Here is a 16,527-nt window from a genome sequence, read left to right on the forward strand (position 1 = left end):
ACTGTGAAAACTACAAATTGGAATTGTGAATACTGACCGTCAGCATCTTCACCTTGAAACATAGAGGCCATACAGAAAATTTGTTTCAGTACTACTGAACTGAAGAGAGGTAGAAATGCATTTCTTTGAACTCAACACTGAAATCAGAAGAGATATTCCATATCAGTTAAATATTCAGGTATGCTCAGCAAGGTCACCAATTAAAATAGCAAGATGCTGCTGATAGCGTAGCACCTTGAAATGACATATGTACCGTTTTGTAATTAGGAAGCAGTTTGTTGGCTGATGCCCTCTAGAGGTAGCTAGGAGAAGCAAAAATTGGCTTCAAACATCTAATTTAAAGATTGTGTTTGCACATCCTTATAGGATGCCTACATCAACTTCTAAGAAAGTGTTTTGTAGACCAAAAATTATTACCATCACACTGAACTGAAACACTGCTCACAGTAATTTCCAAAGCCAAGCAACTCTATTTCTAGTTTTATTTCCCACCAGCTTAGTAGTGCTTACTGTTGCCCTTCTGATCTGTCTTGCATGTTAAAGTCAAAATTGAGTTAATTTTTTCTTAATGTCATTGAGCAAACATAATGGAGAGACCTCATTTTTGATAATGCCAGAAATGGGGATTTATGTCCATTCATTTGACATTTCACTGTTCAAGACCATGGTTGTACTAAATGGCTGAGAATCCACAAAATTTGTAGAAATATGCATCCCTTTGCACTCTGGCTCTTTGTAAACTGTTTTTGTTTCCTCTTGTCACCCCCTAGCCCTTATCCCAACCCCACCTTAAAAAAAGCAAACAAAAAAAGAAGCAGACCAATACAACCCTTACCCAGCCTCTTTGTGCAAAATGAATGCTTTTAACTTCCCATTTCCTTTTGTATTGTAATATGTACAATTTCATATCTGTATAGTGGATAAGATGTGCCAAACGGAAAAAAACATTTTCCCCTCAAAACATATATTTTTTAAATAAAATGGTTATAATTTACAGAGTGTTTGCTAACTGATGAATGTTCAGACCTCCATTCACTTTATTTTTGTACAATGTATACATTACAACCATTGATGCAACTGGCAGGCAAGAATACATAGTTTTACTAAAATAAACAGAACTGCACTATGAAAAATAAAAAAATCTTTAAAAGAAGGTTAAATCTCATTTGAGATTTTAAAATTTGCAATTAGAATAGTTATTTTGACAAATTATTTTAAGCAATTAATTCTGAAAATACTCGTTTGTTTCAAGTGTGTCCTTCAAAGTATACTGATCAACGTCAGCGACACAAACAGATAAATTTAGGTTTAAATTTGATGCCTGAAACAAATTAACAAAAACAACAAAATCCATTAGGAGGGCATCAGATGCCTAGTTACAGGTAAGGACTTTAAATAAGATATACAGCAAACTGCCTTGAGGGCAGGTTTATATCAAGCATTTTCAGAGATGCAGGCTGACATGGCTATTCAACTTTATTTGTAAGAACCACCTCAACTTTACCTGCTCTTTTCTGATGAGTCCTGCAGAAAGCAGGATTTTGTAATTAACCTGCACACTGTACCAAAGTGGAGGATGAACTAAACTGATGAGTCTTGACTACACAGTCTCTGAAGTCTACAAGGTTCAAGGACTCTAGAGTCTGGGTATAGTTAAGGTTTTAATATCAAGACGCCAATAAATCTAGAAGTTGCTTACTAGGAAGAACATATTGATCTGGACTCGCAGGCAATAAATACATTAGGGAGGTAACATATTTGATGTTATTCCTCATCTACATTACCAAGGTGCAAACTATATCAACGAGTCAGTCAAAAGTCCTTTAAGCCTACTTGCAGGACAAACTGTAATACACTGAACTGGAAAACCACAAGTTGTCAAACTTCATAGGTTCATACATTCACCCAAAGTATGAGGGTATTTCCTTAGGATGCCTCAGCTTAAGCAGTTGAAAGGGTAAACTTGCACAACCAACTGCACACAGGTGTAAAGAGGTATGGCTTGGCTCGTATGTTCGTTGTGTATACATTTTCAAAAAGACACTACAATGCCTCGGGGTTCCTGCCTTGGAGCACACACTGCACCAAGATGAATGAGTGCTTTAACACACTCCAATCTGTGGGCCATTTAAAAAAAAACTTAACAAAATGTTGACATTTAATAATTAAATGTTCAACAAGAGGTTCCCTCTAGAAGCACCACATTGTGGCAATATGCCTCTAACAACCAGTGAAACTGTTTCAATTGCATGTCCATAAAGATTCATGTTACTCAAAGTGAAAAGTTGAAGCCAGATGTAAATTCCCTCCTTAAATGGACAAGAACGAGACATCAATCAGATCAATTTGGTGACCAACTGTTATTATATTCTGCTCAACGTGGAGTTCAAGAGGAAGAATAACTGAAGATCGTATACAAGAGAATACAGTATGCGTCCGGCAACATCTAAAATTGACAAGTATCAGACAGATCTGAGGTTGATGACTTAAGCAATTTGAATGCCTTCAAAGCGCATTTCTGTTAAATTGCATTCAGATGAGAAAAGGGTAAAGAGGATGGATCAGAGGTTGCAGTAACCCGACTAGACACCAAATCAAATCCGTTTATATATGACTTTAAGTGGAAACTTATGCCAGACCATAGGAAACAACTTGCATATGCTCTGTGAATATGTAAAAGGTGCAACCGTATTATGGCTGCAACTAACGATTATTTTGATAACTGATTATTCTGTTGATTTTTTTTCGATTAATTGGATTAAAAAAATAAGTAAAAAATATATAATTTGATGTTTTTCCTTATCAAAAATCCGTTATGAGGGTATTTTTTTAAACTAAATTTTGATTGAGTTTTTAAATCTCAAACAAAACAAAATCCAGTGTTTGAAAAATAATACTTCAATATCAAAATATAAATAAAACAAACAAAGCAAGCATAGTGTTGTTCCAATGTAAAGACCTGCAGCAGCTCCAGTCGACTCGACTGTGGAGAAAACCCACAAAGACGCGGGAGAACATGTAAACTACACAAACTCATGGGCTTCTTCTGGCTCTGAGGCAACAAACCTACGAACCCATGTCTCCATATTTTAATGCTGCTGTTACATTTAGTGTCTGCAACGTTTAAGTTGCGCTGTTTTGTGGTGGCGCTGTTCATCATTAAGTAGCAAACGAGATGATGCGCAGCCAGCTGATGCTTGTGAGAGAACAGATTAAGTAACAAAGTAACTTTCAACACAGCAGCACTTGATGAAGAGTCTTCACGTGATAGATAAACAACGTTTGTTACCGTTAAATCCGGGACACCAGTGTTTCATTCTTACATTCTCATGTGTCGCTGTAGTATTTACAAACCACAAGCTGAACTTTGTATGCTTTGCAGGTTAACAATGTCTTTGTTTAATATTTAATGCTCATAAGAAATTAGGGGTGCAGCCTTTTTGCTGCTGCCGCTTGCTTGATTTTCTCCAGCATTTGGCCAGCGCCTGTTATTTTGCTGTCGATAACAGCAAATCGTTATTGATCAATTTCCGTCATTGATTATTATCAATTAGTCAATTTGTTGTTGCAGCTCTAAACCGGTAGAGAACTACTGAGGTCAGTCACAGAATCCCTGAATTCATGTGTCAATTTAACGGTCATGATGATAACATTCTCTTATAATAGTTCTAGTTTCTCCATTTAAAAAAAAAAAAAAAAAAAAAACCTAGTCATTCGAATTCAGCTACTGTTAGTTCATCTACAGCCCAATAAGAGGCGATAAAATCAACTGAAAACTGTTTATTACACTGCACTGTTTATACATCGTTAGTTCACAACGTAGAACTAGATGTTAGCTAGTAGAACCTGACAATAATAATGTATTACTATGAACTGTATTATTTACATTGATACTGTGGGAATAAACACCAATTGCTTCCTTGAGTAAGTCAAGGAAGACGATTAGCAGAAATCCTCTAATCAAATATACTTTTCTTGAAGATTAGTATATGAATGTATTTACAAGTCCGCTCCGCTTGCTGAATATGACTGAGAGAACTAACAGTGGTGGAGAGAAAACTACACATGCAAAGTCAGTGCAGTTATTATAAATCTGACCTTTGATGTTTGTGTGAATGGATGATTATCAGGCATGTTCTTTTCTGTTGCGTAGTAATGTCTTGCTGCAATGTCTATCTTCAGACATTTTATTCAGACACATCATCCTGCTTATAAGTCTGAATGAGTATACAATGTGTAAACCACTGGTAGCATGTAGATCCTCATGTCAAAGGGTCTGTATATACGCACATGTTTTAAGTATATGTAGTAAGGAGTGTTCATGTAAGTCTGAGTGATAAAGTATATAATACTAAGTTTTTAAAATCAAACTACATAATATTACTTTGTTACATGACATAAGACCATGAAATATTATGGGACCAAGAAATACATAATACAAATACTTACAGTCTGGGCATGTCGTGCCCTACTGTCGGAACAATACGGGAGAACTGATGTTATTCTGTATGGCAGTCCTGAGGTAACCCGTCTTTCCCCATTAACTGTCTGACCAGACAAACTCTTGTCTTGCGAAATGATCGTCAGACCATAAACAATTTGTAATCAAAGAACACAAGTAAATAAACAGACCAAATTTACTTTGTAAATTTTACCACGCCCAATTTCATATCTGAATGTTTAGATTAGAATCTGATTTATTTAAATGAGTTTATAAACATGTAGCATTTTCCTCTTAATTTAGTTTCTTTTCACACAGCTAAACATCCTGAAATGTGTCATGCAAGACTTAATCTCTGCTTATTAGTCAGACACTCCAAGAGCACAAAAAAGGAAAAAGTTTGCACAATTATTCACATCAGAACTACCTCAATTCTTTAACCTACAGGTATTACCAGATGAGGTAAGTTACCAAGTACATGTATTCTAGTACAAGTGTTGTTGGTAGTTAGTTTTAGAAGACATATTCATACAAAGAAGCTGTATCATTTTGTTGTAAAACCTTTGAAATGACCTAATATGTTGTATTATTTCTTTAAAGGTTTAAGTGGTGATGCATTTATTGGTGCATGTTGTGGACACAGACCAAGCTGAATAGCATGAGAAAGGAAAAGAAAGGACACAAGACTTACATTGCCCATATACTCAGACAGAAGGTCCTGAAGAGCCTGGCGCACAGAATTGCATTCAGCCACAATGCGCTCCCTGCGGTCATCACGTGTGCATGAAGAGTCAGCCATCAGGGCAGCGCCGCTAATAATGCTTTCAAGGCGCTCCTCCAAGGAGGGGCGAAAGCGCTCCTCACTAAACGATAGAGGGTCCACAATGATTTGTTTCTGTAGGGAAAAGTGCAAAAGGAAATTATTCAGAGAGAAATAAAAATGCAAAAGGTCATAGTACACAGCACTCTGAACTTCCAAACCCTTAAGAAAAATAAACTGTGTCTCTCCCACTATTATATAAAGTCTGATATCATTTGAATTTTGTCGATTCCAAAAGCTGAAACAAACTTTAATATAAGTGGAGAAAAAAAAAAATCTAAAAAGTTCAAGTTGCAAGCCCACTACAAGTAACTAGTTGACAGACATGCAGCAAAGGAAATGAAATAAGGTCAGTTTTGTAGAGAAAAAAAAAAAACATATGCAGATATGAGAATAGTTTATTGCTTCAGAATATTCAACAATTCAGCTGCTAGAATTGTAGTTTATTAGACAGCTTGCCCTCTATTATAGCCACCTCCAGCCCCCTCCACTCCGTCTCATCTGACCTCCTCTGCTTGCGTGTCATATCACCATGGCAACAGGCACACAAGAGACATGAAGGAAGAAGCAAGAGAGCGACACAGAATTGGGGGAGTCAACTCATTTGCTAATTTTGCCTTGCACTTGAAACTGGGTAGCAGATTAGAGTACGTTTTAAAAGGTCAGTATAGACGGCAGGTTTTTAGAGAGTAGCTTTATTTATTGCAACCTATGAAACAGATGCAATAGATTGGAGAAGCTGCAACGCTGCCACACTTTGTGTCATTTGGTTTACCATTTTTCCTCATATTTTTGAACAAAAACTAATTTCCATGACTGTAACTTGCTCTGTTCCAGTAGCCAGCCTCTAATCCCTAATACAAAGCCTTGCAAATAAACATTTCCAATTAGGAATAGACACTCTAATGATTAAAGCCAACTATAATATCAATTACAGTTTGCTTACCTCCACTGTGAGGCTGTCAATGGCCTAAAAAATAAAACTCATGTACTACCATATGTACTTTTCTGTTGTAGTCCATATTTGCACAAACAATATCAGAACTCTGATAAGTCTTGGGAGCAACATTATAACATATCAATGGACGATGTAAAAAATATTTTTTAGTATCAACTGTCAAAAATCCTTGACAGAGGACCTTACATGACCAGGAAACACTTGTAAACAAAACACAAATGGCTCCGCAAAGACAGACAAAAAAAAAAAAAAACACAACAACCTGTGGGGAAGCTACTTCATTCTGTAGAGCCATTACTATGCCACAGAAAAGATATGTACTTCAGTGTTGTATGTTCCACATCTGACAAAACATCCCTTTAGGAGAGTCAAAGGCATCAATGGCTACAGCCAGATCATGCAGCATTCTGAACTACATAACCCACCCTGTCATACCTACCATGCCAACATCTTGTTGCACTAGTGCCTAATGGGGGGGGGGGGGGGTTTACAGGGCACTAAAAATTAATAATTCATGACACAAAAGCAGCATTTTATAGCAGAGGTATCACTGAACCAAACTCTGCTTTGCAGAGGGAAATGTTAAAATGGCAGAACCAATCTAATATGTCCCACAGCCACCCTTCAACTCCACTGCAACATTCACTGTGTGTGGGCAGTATGGACTAAACTAGAGTCTGGTGTTTGTCTTTGTTGCCATTGTACTAGCATATATTATTACAATGTCTGTGGATTACTCCTAGGATTACCAAGAATATAATTTAATATTTGCCCAATAAATGTGGTGCACATAGCACTAGAGAAGGATAGACACATACCTAATTTCAACATGTCTACTATTTGTGAAACACTGGCGTGTGCGTGTGTGTGTGTGTGTAAATTTGCTTATCCTGTAACTGCTTGAGATTCTAGCAAATATTCATCAGGAGCAGGTTGCAATTTACCATTTCTTTCCACTCACACTGAAAAGTCAGAGTCAAAAAAAAACTTTGCTTACAAAAGATAACATTTAAGATGACTGGAGAAGGTTGTGAGCAATTAAATGGTGTGTGCACACCCAGGTGTACATAAAACACGAGCATCCAAACTGCATCAATCACTTGGGTAAACAATGTCACTGGAGAAGCAACACATTTGGTGATACACCACCTCTGGCTAAATGCCTAAATAACTGATTAGCAAGATTTGTGGCATGCCTAGAAAGAGAAGTACAATGAAAGCCTGTGCTGCTATAAACATCATTGAACAACTTATATTGCACCTAGTTTATTTATAATCTAATTCCATATTCAGTGTAATTATAAGTCTGACAAGTTAGTGGCAGCAGAAAAAGGAAATCTGATTATGTGCATTCATCACTGCACTTATTATTGGGAAGATTAGTTTAATCTATCTTGATGCAGTTTCCCATCAATACATTTATTGCTACTTTGATTTTCTAATCCTTTTTTTAAGGTGTAATTTTACAGTTATAATTTACTGCAGTTTAGCTCCATGACATATTTGTGAATATTTAATGAGTGCTAAGTAGTTTAAGTGTAAGGTATCACCTTTGGATTCTAGGGATGTGGTTTCCAGAAACAAATTTTGAAAGTAATTACGAATATATATACACATTCATGAGAGAAAGATGTGAGGCATTCATAACTCTGCAGCAACTAGGGGTCAAGCAATGAACTTGAGTTTAAGCAAACTAAATTTAGAGCATTCACAAGGTCCACTTGTGAGTGAAGCCTAATGCATGTCCTTTCCTGAAAGCTGTCACCAAGTAAATCTGCTTCGTTTTACATAGACATGGAAGCAAATTAAGAAATGAAGTAGTACTGACTCAAGACCATATTCAATGTACCCCAAAGCCATGTCCCAATTTGTTCATATACCTCATCCTTGTTTCCACCTCAACCCTAACCCCAAGGCTTTTGGTCACTTTATGATTCAGCTAGCTCAACAATGACCTAATAACTTGACCTAACTATACCCTTTTGAACAAGAATCATATCTACTTTAATAAATACATATCTTGTCTTAACCTTTGCACTTTAGGTTGTGAAATAAATGTCCAGTTAATGTATCCTAAAGTGAATTTTTTTTTTATTGTCTGCCATAGAGGAACACCTAATGTCTTGTTATATTGCAAATGGATTCCCGCTTGTAAACCAATTATTAGACTTACATCAAAATTGTTAAGGGCATAGGCAAGCTCTCCACCCCCTGCTGGCTGATTGAGTGCTGAGTCTTCAGTTGCAGTGGCCTGGGCGGCGTTGGAAATGCCCGACACTGCATGCTGCAGCTGCTTGTAGATCAGGTCACGGTTAGCCTTGTAGGCTGCCACATCAGGGTGCTGCAGGCAGGCGCGAGACGCAGAGTAAAGCATGGGGATGTTCCTCTGCAACACTCCACGAGCAGCAGCCATTTGGTCCTTGTGGTGGACATCTTTCAGCTCCTAGCATTTTAAATTAGACAAAACAAGAAAGCATTGAAAAAAGATGAAAATAAAAGGGTTTCTGAAAAATGGAACAATTACAGGGGCCAGGATGTTGGCGTACTTCAGGTTCAAAATATGCCTGTTCCACCCTTAGAGACAAAGATTGTGACAGTTCATTCTGGATGACCCAAATTTATTTTTGTCCCCCCCCGAGGTAACAGAGTCATAATCAGGTGATTATATTATGGCGTTGCAATCCAATGCACTCCTATTCAGACAGTAGCATTATATTGCAATTACACCTTAATAGAAGAGTGGAGATCACAATCGCAAGAGTGGATTTGCGGTGTTTAAAATAAATAAATAAAACTGCTTGCAACTCTTCTCCAAATGAAATACTCTAGAGCATGTTTCCAGTATTAGTGGAAATGCGATCAAAAAGAAAAACAACTTTAAAGTAAATGCAGAAAATAATGGGGCTTAAAGATATAAAGTGCGGTTACAAGTGTAGGTAATTTGCTGACAAAAATCTTTGGTCAATTTGGAACATTGCTAAACTTAACATAAAGCTAATAACTTAACATTTTCATGCTTCTTTTTGGCTTGGTCACATTTACTCTTTCTACACTCCCAACCCTCTTCACTCAGTCATAAGAAAATCATGCTAACTACATCTTGTTGCAGACTTAATGTGCCAGACACTTGTGTTTACTGCCACCCATCATTTTACCTATCAGTGGCTATGATGTATGAATGGCATGTTTAGTGACAAATACACCCACATCAGTATCAAACCGCCTCCCAACCAAATTAAAACCTTCTCCCATAGTCAAGCCCCATCTGCCCTTTTGCAGGCATAGTACCTGTTGCCTCTTGGCCGCCATTATGTTCAGTTTGTCCACTTCAGGTTTTAGGGCCTTATATTGGATTCCCAGGTCTTGCTCTGTTCCAGCGTTACGGACTTTCACAAGGCTGTCTTCCACCTGAATAAGGTGGAACGTTGGACCATTAACATTCAAAGAACCAACTCTCTTACAACTGCAATCACATTAACATTTCTAGTTGGGTGAAATAATATATTAAATTAAATCAACAGTAAAATCACCCAACAGGCAATCTATTTGTCACAAAAAACAATGATTTTAGACAATTTAAATTTTTATAAAGGGCTTATAAGAAATTTAAGCCAGTGGTACTTTGCTTCTTTGAACCTATTTGTGAGACATGGCAAGTCTGGGTTTAAAATCATGACCCCTTTTTTGTACTCAAATACTAATTCTAGAGGTCAATGGATGTCTTTTGAACAGTTCACTTATTTTGGAATTGATGAGCAAGAAAACATGTCTCTCACCAGTTTCAGTTGCAGTAGAAGGTTGTAGACATCAGACATGTCTGCCAGCACCAACAGATGCGTGACTGCTGACAGGAGGGCTCTGGCAGCACGAACCATATTGCCCCTCTTCACAGAGGAACAGGGGTCTTCTGCAAATTCTCCAGAAGCCTGTCGCATAGAATCACCTGAGAATGACAGACAAAACAAAGCATCTGCTGTAATTTCAAAGTTTACACTGAAACTTCAAATGGAAAAATGGTTCAAGAACAGACCTTTTCTTTTTAAAAAGAACAGATGTTCTGCACCTCTCTGAATAATGAATAAGTGTGTACTTAAGCCTTAGTTATATGTGGAAAAAGAAACTTTCTCCATCTGCAGCCACCAGAAAATATTGTACAATATTACTTAACATTTTAATTACTTAAACTAATGCTTCATAAACAAAAGATAATAATGGGATACATAATACTTCAATTTATTTGGCTTAAAACATTCTGCTGATTATTTAGTGATATTAAAAGCTAGAAACTACAGTGGCAAATGACCCGTTACCCTGTAGTAGCAGCAGCAGAAACCTGTGTTAAAGGCTACAAATTTGCAAAAGTAAGGACTTTAGGACTTTAGTAATGAGATATGTTGCAGAGCTATATATATATATATATATATATATATATATATACACAAATATTTTCTCATTCATGACTATGAAAATGGTAAATAAAAAAGGTCAAAACAGACACTGAAAGGATCTGCACAATTGACTGGAAAACAAATAAAATTCTCTTCCCTCCAAATTAACACAGCTCTATAGAAGCTAAAGTAATAAAGTGTATTGAGGAAAAAAAATTGCACATAGGCATATGGAGGAAGTAGCTCTTTTCTTTCCACTGCTTACAAGCCGTAGTAGAAGACACTGAGCTGTAGAAGCAGGCTTGACTGCAAAAAGGCCAGTTACCCATATTCAGTCCCTGCAAATCCAAATTGTTCAATTTAAAAAAAATGTTTAGGTTAGGCAGACATGTCTAGGGCATCTGTTTTTATCAGTCTATATTCAAATCTATCCAGCCGAAAACACCAACTCATACATCTCGTACCACATTAATGTGAGATCATTACTCCACTTTCAGGGTTAAAGGGTTCAAGTTCTACCTCAACCACCTAAAGAAGATGCTGAATTCAGGTCATGTTTATATAAAGCATAGACAGTAAACTAACATGTTGCTGCAGTCTGAGAAGCAATTTTGAGATAGACACTAATTCAATACGTTGCCTGACAAAACAGAGAGAGAAAACTAATCAAATGTGTTGTACACTGCTGAGTACTGTTTTACTGACACTATCCCAAAACCTGTAACCTTGTGTAATTATGTATCATAACATTAAGCTAATGGTTGCTGCATTTGAACCAAGGCTGTCCAATATAGACAAAATAATTCTGATATTATTGATTTATACAGATTTAATATCATTAAAAAGCATGGCAACACCATCGACAGCACTCAAGCCTAATTAACAACAGGTAAACAAAGTAATGTTTTTTTCTTCTGCTTGCATAGAATCATAGAAGTCACAAACAGAAATATGAAAAAAAACACTCATTATCATGTGAGCAGTGATAAGAGTACAATGAGCAGCTGATGCATGTGGACAGATATAATTAATCACACTGCATAAACAGCAGTGGAGGTTTGTCCAACTGCTGTTGGTCTTTCATGATGTTACAGCTGTGGAACCCATCACATACTGTACTGAATAAATGCTTTGCTTATATTTTGTTCATGGCGATTCTATGCAAATTTAAACAATCCATGGCCTAGCAACATCCAGTGCAGACAGAAACTGCTTTTTTTAGCTTTATACTCAGGTATTTTGATTGGAAATCCGCTACACATTTATAAATCAGGAAAATCGACATGGATAGATTAAAAGGACCGGCTTTACTTTTGGATCATTAACAAACTGGCTTGTTTAATAACTATTGAAGTAGGGAGCACATCACTTTATACCAACAAAAAGATAAAACTGTTTGTGCAAATGATCGACAACGCCGAACTTAAAGCCTGCACCTTCAGGCTGTTATTCCCTCTATGAACAAAATCAATAAAGCCATTTTCTGAGGGCAGATAGTGATCAGTGCTCTTTTAATACACTTCCATCCATCTAATGCTCACCTGTAACCCAGCTTTGCATGAGGAAATGATTAAAATGTATATCAGACAAAAAGCCTCACAAATGATGGGTCAACAAAGACAAACACAGGGAGTCAAGGGCAAAGCAGAGAACAGGGACAAGAGGAGATAGAATCAGCAGATTAAAATAGTCTTTAGCTGGATAAAAAGGACTCTACCACTTCCCATACCTATTATAAATAAATCAGGATTTTAAATATTAAGAAATTATGCAACATGGAACAACAAATGAAGCAGATCCCAGAAAACTTCAACATGCGTATGCAGTCATAGTCAGCTTGTACGCCACAGCTGAGTGAAAAAAAAATGCTGTCTGAATCCAGGAGGGTGTCACCCTAGTCAATGGCCACATTATCAGTCTAGGCACGCTCCACTGAGCAGTATGGCATAGCTGACAGCCAGGCCTAGGCACCAGCTAACAGCAGCCACTGAATTCCAGCCTAGTGACAGCCTAGCACAACTACAATAACATTCCTGGGCACCGAGCACTGCACAGGCTATCTGGCAACATGTCATCTACCTTCCAACTATTCAGAGCAGAACTTGAGTAGAGGATATTAAACTCACTGGGCATCCCGAGAGAGAGAAAAGAAACGGTGACACAGACGTGGTTTCACATGGTGATAACAGCTACCCTCAAGTCATAGTTCCCTGGTCTCAATGGTCTGCTAGTATGTCAAAAGAGAGGCAGATAGCCACAAGAATAACTTAGACTTGAGAGTGTGGTTGTTAGATAATGGAGCCTGCTATCACAAGCTAAACTGTAATTTTACTGGCTGGTAATTTGATGGTGGATTCCTGTTTTTAGACTTGTGGGAGGCATAGAATTGAATTGAAACAGGACTGTGTGGGTTGAGTCACACCAGGCAGGTGGATATAGCCATTTAAATACATCTGACATCAGTCACATCTACACATTTCTTTTCCCTTTATGCTCATAGGCCATAATGGTACTCTCACGGATCTCCCTGGCAACAATAAAAAAATTGAAGGCCTCTGGTTGCAGGGCACACAAAACGCATATGCACAAATTTGTAAAAATCTTTTGTGTCACTTCTGCCACACAATGATCTGGACGTTGTCAGGTAGAGGGTTGCTACTGCCTCCAAGAATCCAACAGACAACAAGACTAAAAAGTGGTAGGTAATGAGCTTAAGCAATTCTCACATAAGTAAAAATATGTTCCTATTATTTGTGTAACAACATATGATTTGTATAAAACAATCATCCAATCAATGCAAAAGAAGACTAATGACCTAAATTGGCATATTTTTTTTTTATTTTCGGACCAATGCTACACAAAAACTGAAGTGAAAAGCTACACAATAGATTAATCAATCTTTAAATGTCTTCTGATCAGCCTTAAAATACACATGCACGCAAGCACACAGACGTAAGAAAAAAATGTTTTAAATTAGATCCTGGTAAAAGCAATGGAAATGAAAGTGTGTAGCCTAAGCTCAACGTGAGTCATCTGGATACTTAAAAGTCTATTAATGGGCTCCCTGAAAATCCCATCGACAAGGAAACCAATCAGCCTCAGAGCATTTTTATTTCAATCGCTTCTACTTCGGAAGATGATATGTACATAGCTTATCTTTTATTTATCATTCCTCCTATCTTGAGAAACACTCTGTACAAGCTAGAGCTCACACTAATGCAATATGCATTTTCAATATACCTTGCTTGCGAACATCTTCCACAGCAGCAGTCAGCTCCTCCTTAAGATACTGGCTTTCCTTTGCAATTTTCTCTCCTTTCTCGAGGAAGTTCTGAGTAGCAGTCTCCACTGAGGCCGCCAAAACATGAGCCTTCTTGGAGCGTCCCTTCTTCTTGTTAGATGGGCCTTTGTTGCTGGAGTTTACCAAAGTGGTGACCTATATCACAAATGAAATATGAGATGCTTTAACATTACTGTTCATAAGAGAATTACAGAAAATTATTTCTAGATTATTTCTAAAGAAACTGAAAAATAGATCCCAACCAAAGTTGGCAGATTCTAGTTTTGCTAAAACTTAACTATATTAGTTTTACTGCTTATTAAATTGGATCAAGTTGTTAAATTTGAAATTGGAGTACAATATAGACACATGAAGATTTAATGAGTGATAGACATTAAAGTCATTGTATGGTATATTTGTTACACATACTATACACCAACCTCACTCTGCCCTATTATTTATAATAGAAATGCACTACTGTTCACTTACCTGGGTGACTAGGGGCTCCAACAGCCTCTCCACAGCCAGAGTGCGGATCTCCAGACTCTTTGGGTCCCATTTAAAATTTATGTTTGCTGTGTTGATGCTTGTCATGGTGTCTGGAATTCTGAAATAAAAGATAAGGCACAGCATTTGAAAGATATGAAATCACTCAAAAAAAGCTCCTGACAAACGTGCAAGCTATTGTACATCTAATCATCTGAATCGTGTCTTGAAATGCAGCGAATGGCGCAATACATGTCAAATCAAATGGCTGTGACTATCTGTAAGAAGATAGTGTTTTTCTGAAGAAAAAAAACACAAAATGAAAGTTTAACTGTAAATCATGATTAGAATTTTTATACCTGTCTTTAAAAAGGAAGAATGTTAATTTGTCAAAGCATTAAGTTCCTAGTTAGAGTCTCTTAACACCAAAGGCAAAAAGCAGAAACACTGTGGCCCAATTCCGATCTCTCTTTTCAGACTGACTGCAATTCCATTGATTAGCTATAAAATACTGGAGGGACAGGCATAATCAACAGCCCATGATGGTGGATCAGGTTCAAAAACAAAGTCTGTCTGCTGGACTGTGAGAGCATATACAAGAAAAAGATTTCACTGCAGACTGCCTAATGTTTTGTTGAAAGACCTAACGTTTTATGGCATCTTACCCTGATTAAAAACAAAGTACAACCTTGTACTTGTCATTATCTGTAGTAGTAGAAATGCCATACTTTTTCTAGCATAATATAAACGTGCAGATTGTTTAGTTTCACATGCAGATAAGTTAAAATCTACATTCCAGGAAAAAATGTGCTGTCATTATGACAAAAGCATTTATCTGGAAAAGTGATGATGAAATCCCCTAGTCCTCCTCTGCATGGGTGTGGAGTCTGGGCGTGAGTGTATCAGACGATACATGCACAAATGAAAGCAAAACTTTCTAAAAAAAAGTTAGATCGGTTATTTTAACGCAATCATTTAAAAATGTACTTTATGTGACAAACGCCAGTGAGAGTGAGACAAAAGAAGAAAAGTTCCAAGAAGCTTCTAATATAAAGGCTGTTTGCTGGTGCTGGCGCCATAGGGTGGGTCTCACCTGGCCAGCTAAGCTAGCGTTAGTGCTAACAAGTGACGTTAGCTAGCAAGTTAACACCTGTTGTAGCTTACGTCACTATAACTATCACGGGTTTACGCATCTTACGTAAAATTACTTAAGCGTTTATCTATGAAACGCCAGTTATACACACTTTGCGATTTGTAAGGATGAAGCTGACTTTTTTTAAAAACACAGACCAACTAGGCTTAATTTACGGTAACGTTAGGTTACCTGCTAACGTCCAGTGTCTCTAACACGGCACCTTGCTAACGCTAATGCTAAGCGATTAAGGCAAACATCAACGCAGAGCAGCCCGCTTTAAAACTGCGAACAACTTCAACAGTCGTGCTAATGAGGCAGTGTTCAAGTCGACCAACGTACGCAACCTCAACGGTGATTTTAATAGCGAACTTAAACTGAGGATTCGGGTCACAAACTTACCAACAACAATCCACCAGAAAAGCTGGAGTTTAAAAGTTCAAAATGGAGGAACGAGTTTCCGAATTCCTTCCCTCACAAGTTTTCCTCCCTTCCCTTCCCTCAACGGTCTCAGTGTAGTTGCGCTAAACTGGCTGCTTTAGAGCAAACGTCCCCTGAAACGCATATATCGCAGAGTTGGCGTGTGTGTGGGGGAGAAAAGTCCGTTCGGTAGTTAGTTCCCTGGAAAAGTTTCGGTTCAGGCCGTTTCGATGTCGCGGACTGTTATTGCCCAACAATGGATGCGCGGAGGAGGCCGGGCGGGGCGGGGCGGGGCGGGGACCGGGCTCCTGGACTTCCTGGCAGCGGGGCAGCGGGGCAGGGCGACCGCAGGCCGCAGCAGGCCCGCAGACGAGGAGGTGATGTGGGCGTGGTGCGTGGTGTGCGTGTCCATATATGGATTAATTACTGCTCCTGGGAAACTGGTGTGGGATCAGCCTGAGCGGCGGAATCACCGCGTAGTCTCTGTTTCAGCAAAAAGGATTAATTACGGGATGCGGATTGCTAGTGTTGTAGTAAAAAAAAAAAAATCACTACAATTCTTTCTTCCCCACTTCATAGTGTTGATCTTCATATCGCTGACC

The 16,527-nt window shown here is 38.0% G+C and overlaps 1 protein-coding gene across 1 annotated transcript in view; it reads right to left on the minus strand.

The window, feature by feature from the left end:
* Positions 1-16,194, minus strand: part of ctnna1 (catenin (cadherin-associated protein), alpha 1) — a 43,971-nt gene extending 27,777 nt beyond the window's left edge. The window contains exons 1-7 of the mRNA XM_029165646.3: positions 15,908-16,194; positions 14,377-14,494; positions 13,848-14,043; positions 9,996-10,162; positions 9,508-9,627; positions 8,393-8,662; positions 5,133-5,336 (exon numbers count right to left, since the gene is read on the minus strand). Of these exons, the coding sequence (XP_029021479.1) occupies positions 5,133-5,336; positions 8,393-8,662; positions 9,508-9,627; positions 9,996-10,162; positions 13,848-14,043; positions 14,377-14,481 (1,062 nt within the window). The 5' untranslated portion in view covers positions 14,482-14,494; positions 15,908-16,194. The remainder of the gene's footprint in view (positions 1-5,132; positions 5,337-8,392; positions 8,663-9,507; positions 9,628-9,995; positions 10,163-13,847; positions 14,044-14,376; positions 14,495-15,907) is intronic.
* Positions 16,195-16,527: the final 333 nt, after the last annotated feature.

Source organism: Betta splendens, chromosome 10, assembly GCF_900634795.4.
Source record: "Betta splendens chromosome 10, fBetSpl5.4, whole genome shotgun sequence".
Taxonomy (NCBI): domain Eukaryota; kingdom Metazoa; phylum Chordata; class Actinopteri; order Anabantiformes; family Osphronemidae; genus Betta; species Betta splendens.